The sequence below is a fragment of the Podarcis muralis genome, chromosome 10, assembly GCF_964188315.1.
Source record: "Podarcis muralis chromosome 10, rPodMur119.hap1.1, whole genome shotgun sequence".
In the NCBI taxonomy this organism is placed as follows: Eukaryota; Metazoa; Chordata; class Lepidosauria; order Squamata; family Lacertidae; genus Podarcis; species Podarcis muralis.
Genome location: NC_135664.1, coordinates 71,874,229 through 71,888,405, shown reverse-complemented (window position 1 = coordinate 71,888,405; position 14,177 = coordinate 71,874,229). Strand labels below are relative to the sequence as shown.

General features: G+C 49.1%; 1 protein-coding gene across 1 annotated transcript in view; it reads left to right on the top strand.

Annotated features, from left to right (window-relative positions):
* STRIP2 (striatin interacting protein 2) overlaps positions 1–14,177 on the top strand; it is a 72,015-nt gene that overhangs the window by 48,900 nt on the left and 8,938 nt on the right. The window contains exons 10-16 of the mRNA XM_077935379.1: positions 1,037–1,260; positions 2,294–2,359; positions 6,277–6,340; positions 8,206–8,277; positions 9,997–10,071; positions 10,514–10,611; positions 12,689–12,815. Of these exons, the coding sequence (XP_077791505.1) occupies positions 1,037–1,260; positions 2,294–2,359; positions 6,277–6,340; positions 8,206–8,277; positions 9,997–10,071; positions 10,514–10,611; positions 12,689–12,815 (726 nt within the window). The remainder of the gene's footprint in view (positions 1–1,036; positions 1,261–2,293; positions 2,360–6,276; positions 6,341–8,205; positions 8,278–9,996; positions 10,072–10,513; positions 10,612–12,688; positions 12,816–14,177) is intronic.

Here is a 14,177-nt window from a genome sequence, read left to right as displayed (position 1 = left end):
CTGCGCCAAAATGCTTCCCTTTCGCCAAAACTCTGAGCGGGACGTTCCAGCAGAAGTGCGTTCCTGCCACCCAAGGCAGCTGCTGCATCATCATCATCATCATCATCATCTATTATTTATACCCCGCCCATCTGGCTGGGTTTCCCCAGCCACTCTGGGCGGCTTCCAACAAAATATTAGAATACAGTAATGCATCAAACATTAAAAGCTTCCCTAAACAGGGCTGCCTTCAGATGTCTGCTAAAAGTCTGGTAGTTCTCTTTGACATCTGGTGGGAGGGCGTTCCATAAGGGGGGTGCCACCACCGAGAAGGCCCTCTGCCTGGTTCCCTGTAACCTCACTTCTCGCAATGAGGGAACCGCCGGAAGGCCCTCAGTGCTGGACCTCAGTGTCCGGGCAGAACGATGGGGGTGGAGACGCTCCTTCAGGTATACTGGACCGCGGCCATTTAGGGCCTTAAAGGTCAGCACCAACACTTTGAATTGTGCTTGGAAACGTACTGGGAGCCAGTGTAGGTCTTTCAAGATGTGGTCTCGGCGACCGCTCCCAAGTCGCCAGTCCAGCTGCCGCATTCTGGATTAGTTGCAGTTTCTGGGTCACCTTCAAAGGTAGCCCCACATAGAGTGCATTGCAGTAGTCCAAGCGGGAGATAACCAGAGCATGCACCACTCTGGCGAGACAGTCCGCGAGCAGGAAGGGTCTCATCCTGCATACCAGATGGAGCTGGTAGACAGCTGCCCTGGACACAGAATGGACCTGCGCCTCCATAGACAGCTGTCAGTCCAAAATGACTCCCAGGCTGCGCACCTGGTCCTTCAGGGGCACAGTTGCCCCATTCAGGACCAGGGAATCCTCCACACCTGCCCGCCTCCTGTCACCCAAAAACAGTACTTCTGTTTTGTCAGGATTCAAACTCAGTCTGTTAGCCGCCATCCATCCCGCCTCATGGGTGGACCGGCTCTGGAGGCAGCTGTGGATGGGCTACTCAACTCCTCTCTACCCAAACATTCATTCTCCTCCTCCTTTCGCCTTGCAGCCTCTGATGAAACAGGACAGTCTCGACATCTACAACGAGAGGGACCCCTTCAAGAACGACGAGGTGCTGGTGGATGAGGAGGAGCCCGATGACATCGACAACGGCATCGAAGGGGAGCTGGACCTCTTGGAGCGGGACACGGTCATCCAGGCCGTGTCGGCCCCACGCCCGCCCGTCGAGAGGGTCTCCTTCCCAAAGGGGCTTCCCTGGGCCCCCAAAGTCAGGTATTCCCACCCCTGGCTCCTACCCTTCAGTGTGAGATGCCGTCCTGGGGCCTGATCCGTGCAAGTGCTTGGTAGTGGAACGGCTGCAGCAACTCAGGCTGCAGCTTTGAAATCTCCCTGCAATGAGAAAGCTAGCAAAGCAAGGGAGAGCAGGCAGGACTAGTGTATTTGTCCCTGACGTGGTGGTGGTTTTTTGCTTGGTAAAGGTAAAGGGACCCCTGACCATTAGGTCCAGTCGTGACCGACTCTGGGGTTGCGGCGCTCATCTTGCTTTACTGGCCGAGGGAGCCGGTGTACAGCTTCCAGGTCATGTGGCCAGCATGACTAAGCCGCTTCTGGTGAACCAGAGCAGTGCATGAAAACGCTGTTTACCTTCCCACTGGAGTGGTACCTATTTATCTACTTGCACTTTGACGTGCTTTCGAACTGCTAGGTTGGCAGGAGCAGGGACCGAGCAACGGGAACTCACCCCGTCGTAGGGATTCGAACCGCCGACCTTCTGATCAGCAAGTCCTAGGCTCTGTGGTTTAACCCACAGCTCCACCCGCATCCCTGGTTTTCTGCTTGAGAAATTCCTAAATTCTGCTGTGTGGCTAAACCAGCCCTGGGAGAGGGGCGTCCTTCGAACTGTGCGCCCATATCCAAATTGTTGCAGTCCCCCCAAAAAAAGAAAAAGAACTGGATTTTTCAAAGAGAATAAATAAAACAGCCAAGGAACATGGTTGAATCTGAAGTCCCGGGGCTATTTGGGATGTGATGAGCACTTAATTTGCTTCTGTGCGAGAGCTGTGATGCTTGCGTGCTTATTGCGCTTGGCCTACAAACCAATATTCAGAAGAAATCCTTTTCACCTCTGTGTGATGCCATCTGAATGCAGATCGGCTGGAGGCAGAATGTTTTCTCTCAAGCTGCCTAGATATTGGAGAAGGTCTCTTCCCCCCCATCCTTCCCCCTAATGTGTGGTGTGCTTTTGTTATATATTCCACCTCTGCCCCCACCCCACCGCTGCTGCAACATCCTGCTTGTCTTCCAGACAGAAAGACATAGAACATTTCCTGGAGGCGAGCAGAAATAAGTTCATTGGATTCACGCTTGGGCGGTGAGTTATCGTTATGCGTTTGGGGAGGGAAGTGTTGCACTTTGCGGCTGTTTTCGGCTTCTTGAGATGAAGGTTTCTGCTCGACGTTGATCACTGACTGGGCTGCCGGCTGAATGGAGGAGAGATTCTTGTCTCCTAGTGTAGCCTTATGAGGCTTTGCCCTCGGGCGGGAAAAATATTGCGCCCGGGAAAGGGAAAATGGGAGTCAACAGACACTCAAGGAATAGTTTCGGAGAAAAAGCTTTTATTTCTACCATCCATGAACTGGTAGAAGGAGCAAGTGTGATAGTTCACAAACAAGCACGAGTTCACAGGCATTTGCACAGAGTATATATCCCCCTTCCAGTTCCCTCCCCTTTCTCCTCCCTCAGGAGTCCTGCCCCACGAGTTCCTCTGAGCATGAACAGAAAGCTCCTGTCTTGGACTCTTGGCACCCTTCCCAGGAAAGGGGGGTGAGAGCAGTTCAGCATGTCCAATAAGTTGGAACTAGAATGAGATAAAAGTCAGTTCTCAGGCTTGCTTTGAACAGAGCCTATTCGTTAGCTTTTAATGTGCTGATAAAAGTAACGGTTTGCCTTGCAACAGCAGAGCAAATGAGCAGATGCTTAGCTGCTGAGAAAATGATTTTGAAAAGCTTTGAGAAGCTTTGAGCCTGCTTTGGGGGGGGGGGTGACTTCGGGCCTAGGTGGGGTCACCTTTCCTCACCTTCCTTCATTCCCTCCTCTTAATCTTTGGACAGCCGCCAGGCTCGTCCCAAATGGGCCACTATCCTTGCTAGGAGCTGGCTTGCATGTTGCAGAATAACAGTGGGTTTGCAACCGTGCATGTCAGGGCTCTAATCATAGGGATGGTGCGGTTTGATTGTCAGAATACTGACCCTTTTGCCCCATGTGGTTTTCCCAAGGAAAATCATTCCTTTCAGCAGAGCAGCTAGCAGGGCCTGCAAGACAGAGCTGTTTCGCCTGGCCTTGGGTTTGGACTCAGTCTGACCCTTATGTTGCCCTCCCCTTAGGGTCTTGATCCCTCGGCTACTCCTAGAATGAGGCTGCATTTTCAATTGCATTTTTAACCTGTATTTTAAATTGGTTCCCCCACCATTATGGTTCTACTGTGATTTTATTGGTGTTAGCCGCCCTGGGCCCGACTCTGGCCAGGGAGGGCGGGGTCTAATTATTATTATTATTATTATTATTATTATTATTATTATTATTATTTTACTCCAACATGTTATACGTGGGGCGTCAGCCTCGTGCAGAACTAGGCATCCAGGTTGCTCACTGGAGCAAAATTGTTTGAGCATACAGTGGTTACATACCTCGGGTTACATACGCTTCAGGTTACAGACTCCGCTAACCTAGAAATAGTGCTTCAGGTTAAGAACTTTGCTTCAGGATGAGAACAGAAATCGTGCTCCGGTGGCGCAGCAGCAGCAGGAGGCCCCATTAGCTAAAGTGGTGCTTCAGGTTAAGAACAGTTTCAGGTTAAGAATGGACCTCCAGAACAAATTAAGTACTTAACCAGAAGTACCACTGTACAATGATAATTCTGGTCTGACTGCACTGGCTGCCAGTTAGTTTCCGGGCCCAATTCAAAGTGCTGGTTTTGACCTATAAAGCCTGAAACGGCTCAGGAGCGCAAAACTTCAAGGACTGCCTCTCCCCATATGAACTGACCTGGCCCCTGCAGTCATCATCATAGGCCCTTCTTTGTTTGCCTCCTTCTCGAGAGGTCCAGAGGTTGGCAACGCAAGAACAGGGCCTTCTCTGCAGTGGCTCCCTGATTGTGGGATGTTCTCCCCAGGGAGGCTCTCCTGGTGCCTTCTTTACATATCTTTAAGTGCCAGGCAAAAACTGTCAGGAGCTCATCCTACTCTTGAGTAGGACCCTGGCAGAGACACATGCCCGACTGGCATGTTCTCTCCCTCCTGGTCGATCGTTCAGGAGCTTCAAAAGCTTTTTTCAGCCCTAACATCACAGCGACCGATGCCAACAGACACCGGCACACTTAGGGATCCGCAGAGTTTGCGCAGCTTGCATAACAGACCTCAGCAACTCAGCATTTTGGCTAATCGACTTTATTTACATATAAACACACATGGAGCACTGCAACATGGCTCCCTCTCTCTCTAGCATCAGACAGCAAAGAGAGAAAGAACAAAGGACAATAGTCCCACTTCACGTAACACATCCTGTCTCCGTCACTTCCCACTCTGTGGAGTCAAAACGTACACCGTCATGAGATAGACAACAGTCCCATGACTGCAATCATGGAGCAGGAATTCTAACAAAAACACCCTCTCTTCTCCCAGGCCTTTGGCTAATTCAACCATCTACGGAAGACGGTGCCTTTGGGGGTGAAGTCAAACCGTTGGAGAGCTACAAGCCCTGATGTGGCTGTAGAAACCGATACAGCAGAGACATGTTTTGTTGCAGCTAGGGCTGCTGAGGCGTCTGGTTTTGCTGTTGCAGATTACCATGGCATTTTTTTCTCTCTGTGCTCCTCCCGGAGCGCTTGCACCGCCTTGCCTCCGTGATTGAGGGGGACCGGGGCCACGCAATGTCGTCATGTCATGCGTGCAGACCCTTCAGAAAAGACCCATTCTGGAGGAGGGACACAAAGAAGGGCCTATGATGACTGCAGGGTCCAGGTTCAAAATTACAGTGGTACCTCCAGTTATGAACTTAATTCGTTCCAGAGGTCTATTTGTAACTGGAAACGGTTCTTATCCACTTTCGCTAATGGGGCCTCCCACTCCGGAGTGCGACTTTCGCTCGCATTCCAGGGCAAATTTCGCTACTGGGAGCAGCTACTTCCGGTTAGTGGACTTCGTAACCAGAAGCGTTCGCAAGGAGAATGGTTTGTAACCAGAGGTATTACTGTATATGGTATATGGTATATTGTATCTGGTGTATTCATCTGAAGGCAGCCCTGTTTAGGGAAGCTTTTAATGTTCGATGCATTACTGTACAGTGGTACCTCGGGTTACAGACGCTTCAGGTTACAGACGCTTCAGGTTACATACTCTACTAACACAGAAATAGTATCTTGGGTTAAGAACTTTGCTTGAGGATGAGAACACCGGCGGCAGCAGGAGGCCCCATTAGCTAAAGTGGTGCTTCAGGTTAGGAACAGTTTCAGGTTAAGAACGGACCTCTGGAACGAATTAAGTACTTAACCCGAGGTACCACTGTATTTTAATATTTTGTTGGAAGCCGCCCAGAGTGGCTGGGGAAGCCCAGCCAGATGGGTGGGGTATAGATAACAACAACAACAACAACAATTATTATTATCATCATCATCATCATCATCATACCATGAGAGCAAAGTCTATTCTGGAAGGTATTTTTTTTGAACCTTCCAGACATTACAAATAAGGGGAATTCATTTAAACGAGCTAATTAAAAAAACTCTACGATACAAAGGGGTATCTAAATTATAAAAATAGTTGGGCATCACTCCCTGACGAGGCCGCAAACGTCTGTAAGCAGATGCGCATGCAGAGGGCTGAATAGGATAACGTTTTTGAAATTCATGATCTAACAGCCTTTGCTTGATGAGTGAGAAAACATGTAACTCATCCAGCAAGAGGAGAGAATCTATTGCAATCCCTGTTCGTTTGAGTTTAAAGGCAATTGCAGAAAACCGGGTCAAATTAGACGAATCTGTCAGTGAGTTAGTAGGCTTTCTGAGTCTGTGTTATATTTATATTTTATCAGTGCAAATGGTTGCAAGGTACAGAAACAAACGATGGCTTGCATGTTCGTTGTTGCATGGTTCGCAGCTTAAAAAATAGAAGGTGATGCAAGGCGGATAAATTGTTATTTGATAGAGAGATCAACTGCACTATGAATAATTAGATGATGGTTTGACACTAAGCCTCTCATTCCTGCCCCCTATCTCCCCCCTCCCTCTTTCAGGGACACAGATACCTTAGTGGGGTTACCACGCCCCATTCATGAAAGTGTGAAGACCCTAAAACAGGTAAATTCTAACTGAGGCGCTTACATGATGGCTCCTCTCTTTCTGATGGTGGGTTTTGTGGGGTGGGGACTGTTGGGAGAGCGCTCCGGGCTATCTGCAGCCCCACCGGACCGCCGAGTGTCCTCCGGTGAGCATAGCTCTGGAAACGACATCCCCTTCTTCTCCAGGGCGCTCCAGCGACATAAACCAACTTGATTTATGCAGACTAGCCTTCTCTCTTGACACAGCAAAAGAAAGAGGCGTCGTAGTTCTAAACTACCGTATTTTTCGCTCTATAAGACGCACCAGACCACAAGACACACCCAGTTTTTGGAGGAGGAAAACAAGAAAAAATTTTTTCTGAATCTCAGAAGTCGGAACAGCAAGAGGGTCGCTGCGCAGTGAAAGCAGCAATCCCTCTTGCTGTTCTGGCTTCTGGGATAGCTGCGCAGCCTGCATTCGCTCCATAAGACGCACACACATTTCCCCTTACTTTTTAGGAGGGAAAAAGAGTCTTATAGAGCAAAAAATACGGTACTATTTATTTACAGAATATTTACAGACAACAGCATTATGGCGTCTGTTCTCTCCAGCTCCAAGAACAAACAGAACAGTGCAAAAGTGAAAGTGCCGTATTTTTCGCTCCATAAGACGCACCTGACCATAAGATGCACCTAATTTTTAGAGGAGGAAAGGGGGAAAGCCCCATTTTTGGGGAGATCAGCTCACAGTTGTGCAGCTTCTTTTGCAAAGGGAAAAAAATCCTGTTTTTGTGGGTTTCTACTCAGAGTTCTGCAGCTTCTTTAGGAAAGGAAAGGGAGCCATTTCTACAGTTTCCAGACATGTCCCATGTCGCTGGGGAAACAAACGGCCTCCGTCTGCAGAACATTCAGCAATGGAGGCCTGGGCAAAGGGCCGGAAAGGGAGCCAGCGATCGACCACACATTCGCTCCATAAGACGCACAGACATTTCCCCTTACTTTTTAGAAGGAAAAAAGTGCGTCTTATGGAGCGAAAAATACAGTACAGGTTCACAGACTCTCACACCGGAAGAGAGATAAATAAGACAGTCTTCCTTTCTCAGGCTCCATTCAGACAGGCGTGTGAAATATACCAATCAGAAAATCAGCATCAGGGAGCATGAAATCCTAACAAGGACTTGTCAGTTGTGCATTAGGTAAAGGTAAAGGGACCCCTGACCTTTAGGTCCATTCGTGACCAACTCAGGGGTTGCAGCGCTCATCTCGCTTTATTGGCCGAGGGAGCCAGTGTTTGTCCGCAGATAGCTTCTGGGTCATGTGGCCAGCATGACTAAGCCGCTTCTGGCGAACCAGAGAAGCGCACGGAAATGCCGTTTACCTTCCTGCCGGAGCGGTACTTATTTATCTACTTGCACTTTGAGGTGCTTTCAAACTGCTAGGTTGGCAGGAGCTGGGACCGAGCAATGGGAGCTCACCCCGTCGTGGGGATTCGAACTGCCGACCTTCTGATCGGCAACCCCTAGGCTATGTCGGTTTAACCCACAGCGCCACCCATGTCCCGTCAGTTGTGCATTAGTCCCTCAGTTATTGCTGCCACCGTGACTGAAGATGTCTTGGGCCATCTTACAGAGAGACTCTCAGCAAAGCCTTCGGAGCCAAGGGATTATGCCTTACTGTCCTTCCCATAGCTCCTGGTCTTGGAAGACTTTGCCTAGAAGTTCCTGCTAGCTGGTCTGAGATGCCTCTACAGTAGTTCTTTCTCTGACCACCTGCCATGGTGGTGCAATGAGAAAGGAACCCACTCTGGGGGTGTCTGATAATCACCTTGGGGCTTCCCATGGGTTTGCTGCTCAAGTTGCCGTGATCTTTTGACCGAAGCCTCCTGTTTTTCATCTTGTCCCCCAGCATAAATATGTCTCGATCTCCGAAGTGCAGATCAGGAATGAAGAGGAGCTGGAGAAGTGTCCCATGTCTTTGGTAAGCTTCCTTCTGAGTCCGTCTCTTGGGCTGCACCCCAGTTTTTCAGAACAGCAGCATAAAGCTGCCCCTAAATCTCGTTCTAATTGACGTGAAAATGTACAAGAGGAAAGTTCCCAGATCTAGAAGGATGTATGGGGCATTTATTGGACTCACAGCTGTCCATGGAGGTGCAGGTCAATTCTGTGTCCAGAGCAGCTGTTTAATAGCTCCATCTGGTACACAGCCTGAGACCCTCCCTGCCCGCAGACTGTCTCGCCAGAGTGGTGCATGCTCTGGTTATCTCCTGCTTGGACTACTGCAATGCGCTCTATGTGGGGCTACCTTTGAAGGTGACCTGGAAACTACAACTAATCCAGAATGCGGCAGTTAGACTGGTGAGTGGGAGTGGCTGCCGAGACCACATAACACCAGTCTTGAAAGACCTACACTGGCTCCCAGTACGTTTCCGAGCACAATTCAAAGTGTTGGTGCTGACCTTGAAAGCCCTAAACGGCCTCGGTCCAGTATACCTGAAGGAGCGTCTCCACCCCCATCATTCAGCCCTGAGGTCCAGCTCCAAGGGCCTTCTGGCAGTTCCCTCACTGTGAGAAGCCAACTTACAGGGAACCAGGCAGAGGGCCTTCTCGGTAGTGGCACTCGCCATGTGGTACGCCTTCCCCCCAGATATCAAAGAGATAAACAACTACCTGGCATTGAGAAGACATCTGAAGGCAGCCCTGTTTAGGGAAGCTTTTAACGTTTGATAGACTATTGTATTTTAATATTCTGTTGGAAGCCGCCCAGAGTGGCTGGGGAAAGCCAGCCAGATGGGTGGGGTAATAATAATAATAATAATAATAATAATAATAATAATAATAATTTTAAAAGGGACACTCCCTCAGCAGAAATGCAAGTATGTGAAACTGTTCTAGAGAGACTGGTCTGCTCCACTCTGACTGGCAGCATCTCTCTGTGCTTGCCAAGCGGAGGATGGCCACTCCTGGCCCATCTTCAACAGATTGTTTCATTGGATTGCTTAACTGCCTGCAACCTCTGCCCCTAAACTGTTCTTCCCTTGTACGTCCCAGCAGGGATTTAAGTCCTGGGCTGTCAGACTGAAGGTCTGATGCTGTGGCAACTGAGCTGTCCAGGAACTTAGAGGTTCTCACTCTCGGGTTAGTGCAGAGCTGTCTTAGCAAGAGAGGGGATGTTTAGAGAGACCCGGTGAATGGATTCCCCCCCGTTGGATAACCCTGGGCTGTATCCAGCTAACATGTTCCATTAGTGCCAGGATTTCTGCTTGTGCAATGGGACTTCCTCCCGTCCTCCCCACTCTGTGTGCTATGCGCCTTCCCCAACTCTGCTCTGGTGGGTTAGGGGAACACCTCAGAACAGATTTAGGGGGCTTGCACGGGGAGGGAGTGCTGCTGTGAAAGTGGAAATCCTTATGCTTATGGGACTCCTTTTCTTGGGGCTGGAAGTGTGGAGATCAGAGTTCTTGGGTGATGTGCCCAGAATTTGAGTTTGCAAATTCCACACTGGGGGGCGGGGAGATCTGCAGGAAAGCGCTGGAGCATCTTTAGAAAAGTAGGAGTACTGGGCTGCAAGTGGAGCTGCCCCTTTCCCGCCCTGCACCTCCTTTTGTTTCCTGCTTGGTTTGGAAAATGGTGTGACTGATGCGCTTCACAGCCTTCCCTTCCCATCTCTCCCTCCTGTATCTGTCCTGTTGTGCTTCAGGGGGAAGAGGACGTGCAAGAGACTCCCTGCGAAATACTCTACCGGGTGATGCTGTACAACTTGCCACAGTACATGGTGGGTATCATCTGTCTGCGTTCTACGTGGGGCTACCTTTGAAGGTGACCCGGAAACTACAGCTAATCCAGAATGTGGCAGCCAGACTGGTCACTGGGAGCGGCTGCCAAGACCACATAACACCGGTCTTGAAAGACCTACATTGGCTCCCAGTATGTTTCTGAGCACAATTCAAAGTGTTGGTGCTTTAAAGCCCTAAACAGCCTCTGTCCTGTATACCTGAAGGAGCGTCTCCACCCCCATCGTTCTGCCCAGACACTGAGGTCCCACTCCAACCAACCACCCAACTCCCAACGAACTCCTCCCAGAGCTGGTTTTATAGTCCCTCTGACTCCACCCCCCTGGGTTCTGATTGGGTAACTTGTTTAACTAATTCACCTCCAGCACTCTCATAGGTTAACGTCACAATGCCTGATTTGGGGTCTGTTCCCCCCTGCTACAGATAGCTCTGCTGAAGATCCTGTTAGCTGCAGCGCCAACTTCCAAAGCCAAGACGGACTCCATCAACATCCTGGCCGACGTGTTACCTGAGGAGATGCCGTAAGTGCTTGACTGATAAATCACCTGGTGGGTGACATCCGTGTAATCTCTCAGCGAGCTTGAGCTGGGCAATGGGCGAAGGTCCGTCAGGTTTCTGTGATGGATGTCGCACACTTGTTGCAGATCAACTTTGCACCTTCACTCCTAAATATTGTGTTCCCCACCAGGTTTCTCTTGGGAGTCACGCTTACCTGTTTGAGACATGGTCTTTTTGGATGTATACGTGTCTTTTTCCTCACGTTCCTTCATTGCAGTGCTGAATCCTCAGAAGGCTGTGGCAGGGTTTACCGTATTTTTTGCTCGATAAGACTCAATTTTTCCCTCCTAAAAAGTAAGGGAAATATGTGTGCGTCTTATGGCGCGAATGCAGGCTGCGCAGCTATCCCAGAAGCCAGAACAGCAAGAGGGATTGCTGCTTTCACTGCGCAGCGATCCCTCTTGCTGTTCTGGCTTCTGAGATTCAGAATATTTTTTTTCTTGTTTTCCTCCTCCAAAAACTAGGTGCGTCTTCTGGTCTGCTGCGTCTTATAGAGCGAAAAATACGGTAATATATATGCCCCCTACAGAGCAGCAATAATACCAAATTCATTAGGATTTGCAGACAGCAATAGAAGCTGTAGCAGTGGTTGGCCTGTTAGAATATGGCTACAGTGGACCTTCTGATTGCATTTAGGCTCTGCTAGTACTCTTAAAGGGACGCGGGTGGCGCTGTGGGTTAAACCACAGAGCCTAGGACTTGCCGATCAGAAGGTTGGCAGTTCAAATCCCCACGACGGGGTGAGCTCCCATTGCTCGGTCCCTGCTCCTGCCAGCCTAGCAGTTCGAAAGCACGTCAAAGTGCAAGTAGATAAATAGGTACCACTCCGGCGGGAAGGTAAACGGCGTTTCCGTGCGCTGCTCTGGTTCGCCAGAGTCATGCTGGCCACATGACCCAGAAGCTGTACGCCGGCTCCCTCGGCCAATAAAGCGAGATGAGCGCCACAACCCCTAAGTCGGCCACGACTGGCTCTAATGGTCAGGGGTCCCTTTACCTTTAGTACTCTTAAAATCTGTGTACCACCTTACACCCGCAGGTCTCAGGGCAGTTCACAATTCTGTATCAGTTAACGAGAAAATAAATTACATTTAAAATTAGCAAAATGGATGGAAATTCTCATGGATGAGGTTTGCCAGTTGCACTAACCTTCCTTTCTGTGGGGTTTTGGTGGGTTTTGATGGGGTTTTTTCCTTCCACAAATCAGCCTCACATGGGTGCCCTTGCTTCCTCACAACCCCACCGCCTCCTTAATTGTTGTTACAAAGAAAGATGGTGAAATGCAACCGTTTGCTTTTAAATAAGAATGTCAGACGTCTTAGCAGGAAGCGTTGGCGGTGAACTGCTAGCCTGAAGTAGGAATCCCATCAAAGAAAAGAAGTACCTGGTCCTCCGCTTGATTATTCATCTTTTTCATCGTTTTTCTCATTCTCTGACTTCTGGTGTGTCAGAGATGGGGAACCTCAGGCTCAGGGACCAAATCAGCCGTCTAGGTTTGATTTGAGTTCCTATTGAGGTGAGGCTGCTTTTTAATGTTGTATTTTACAGTGGTACCTCAGGTTACGTACGTTTCAGGTTACATACACTTCAGGTTACAGACTCCACTAACCCAGAAATATTACCTCAGGTTAAAAACTTTGCTTCAGGATGAGAACAGAAATTGTGCTCTGGCAGCACGGCGGCAGCGGGAGGCCCCATTAGCTAAAGTGGTGCTTCGGGTTAAGAACAGTTTCAAGTTAAGAACGGACCTCCGGAACGAATTAAGTACTTAACCTGAGGTACCACTGTAATCTTGTTTTTAAGCTGTATCTTAATCAATTGTTTTATATCTGGTGTTAGCCGCCCTGAGCCCAGTCTTGGCTGGGGAGGGTGGGGTATAAATAAAATTTATTATTATTTTTATTATCTCTGATTGGTCTTTGAAACTTTCCCCAGCCCTCACCTTTTGCTAGACCTGCTTTGTTGTTTTTCTGCCTGGATTTTGAACTGGGTCGAGGCTGCTTTTAAGTTCTTCCTCCTTTCCCCCACCCCTTTCTGGCTTAGCATCACAGTCCTTCAGAGCATGAAACTGGGGATCGACGTGAACAGGCACAAAGAGATCATTGTGAAGAGCATCTCGGCCTTGCTTCTGCTGCTCCTGAAGCATTTCAAGCTGAACCACATTTACCAGGTGCGTCTTCAGAGCATTAACAAGGCAGACATTCGTCCCTTTCCCTCCCAGGTTTCTTAGACTGGTGTTTGCATTTGGGGTTCTCTGTTATCTGTAGTTCTCCTAAGAGCGGTTATTCAGACTGGTGTTTCGTTTTGCAGGTTATTCCACAACCTGCCATTGATGCAATAATACAGTGGTGCCCCGCAAGACGAATGCCTCGCAAGACGAAAAACTCGCTAGACGAAAGGGTTTTCCGTTTTTTGAGTCATTCCGCAAGACGAATTTCCCTATGGGCTTGCTTTGCAAGACGAAACGTCTTGCGAGTTCTTGCGAGTTTGTTTCCTCTTTCTTAAAGCCGCTAAGCCGTTAATAGCCGCTAAGCCCCTAAGCCGTTAATAGCCGCTAAGCCGCTAATAGCCGTGCTTTGCAAGACGAAAAAACCGCAAGACGAAGAGACTCGCGGAACGGATTAATTACGTCTTGCGAGGCACCACTGTACTGCGTTAGAGGTGGATATACACCGTATTTTTTGCTCTATAAGACGTACCAGACCATAAGACGCACCTAGTTTTTGGAGGAGGAAAACAAGAAAAAAAAAATTCTGAATCTCAGAAGCCAGAACAGCGAGAGGGATCGCTGTGCAGTGAAAGCAGCAATCCCTCTTGCTGTTCTGGCTTCTGGGATAGCTGCGCAGCCTGCATTCGCTCCATAAGACACACACACATTTCCCCTTACTTTTTAGGAGGGAAAAGGTGAGTCTTATAGAGCAAAAAATATGGTACCTGACCTCCCACACCCAATGTTATCACATTATTGCTGCCTGGAGGGGCACTCTTGTGCTATTGCACAACAAAAGCAGGAACACCCCCCAACAGTAACATCTGTGGTGTAAAGAGTGGCAAGATGAATGGGGGGCAGAGGAATTTACATGATTTCAGGAGGAAGCTGTGGGACGTGAAGCAAGTGGAAACAAAGCAGTATGACACACCCACCCCATGTCTGCAGCCATAAATAGTATTGAAAGCAGGATTATGTATAACCACTCTCCACTGGTGTACAGAACAGGTTCGGGGTGAGTGGGGTGGTCTTTCCAGTGTTGTAATATCAGCTTTTGGGGCTACCAGGTAGGCTTTTAGGAGCTGGCAGCAATGGCCAGCAGTCAGTCCTTGGGAAGTAGTTTAGGAAGGCATTTTACTCCCATAAAAGGGTTAGACTGTCAGACCAAAAAGAGTTTTAAGGACATGTTGCAGCTGCCAAGAGGACTGTGCTAAGCCTGAAATGTGGGGAAGGAGAGAAATTGGAAGCTGGAGCCCATCAAGCATAGCTGTCAACCGTCCCTTATTTGGCGGAAAAGTCCCTTATCCCAGCGCCGTGTCCCGC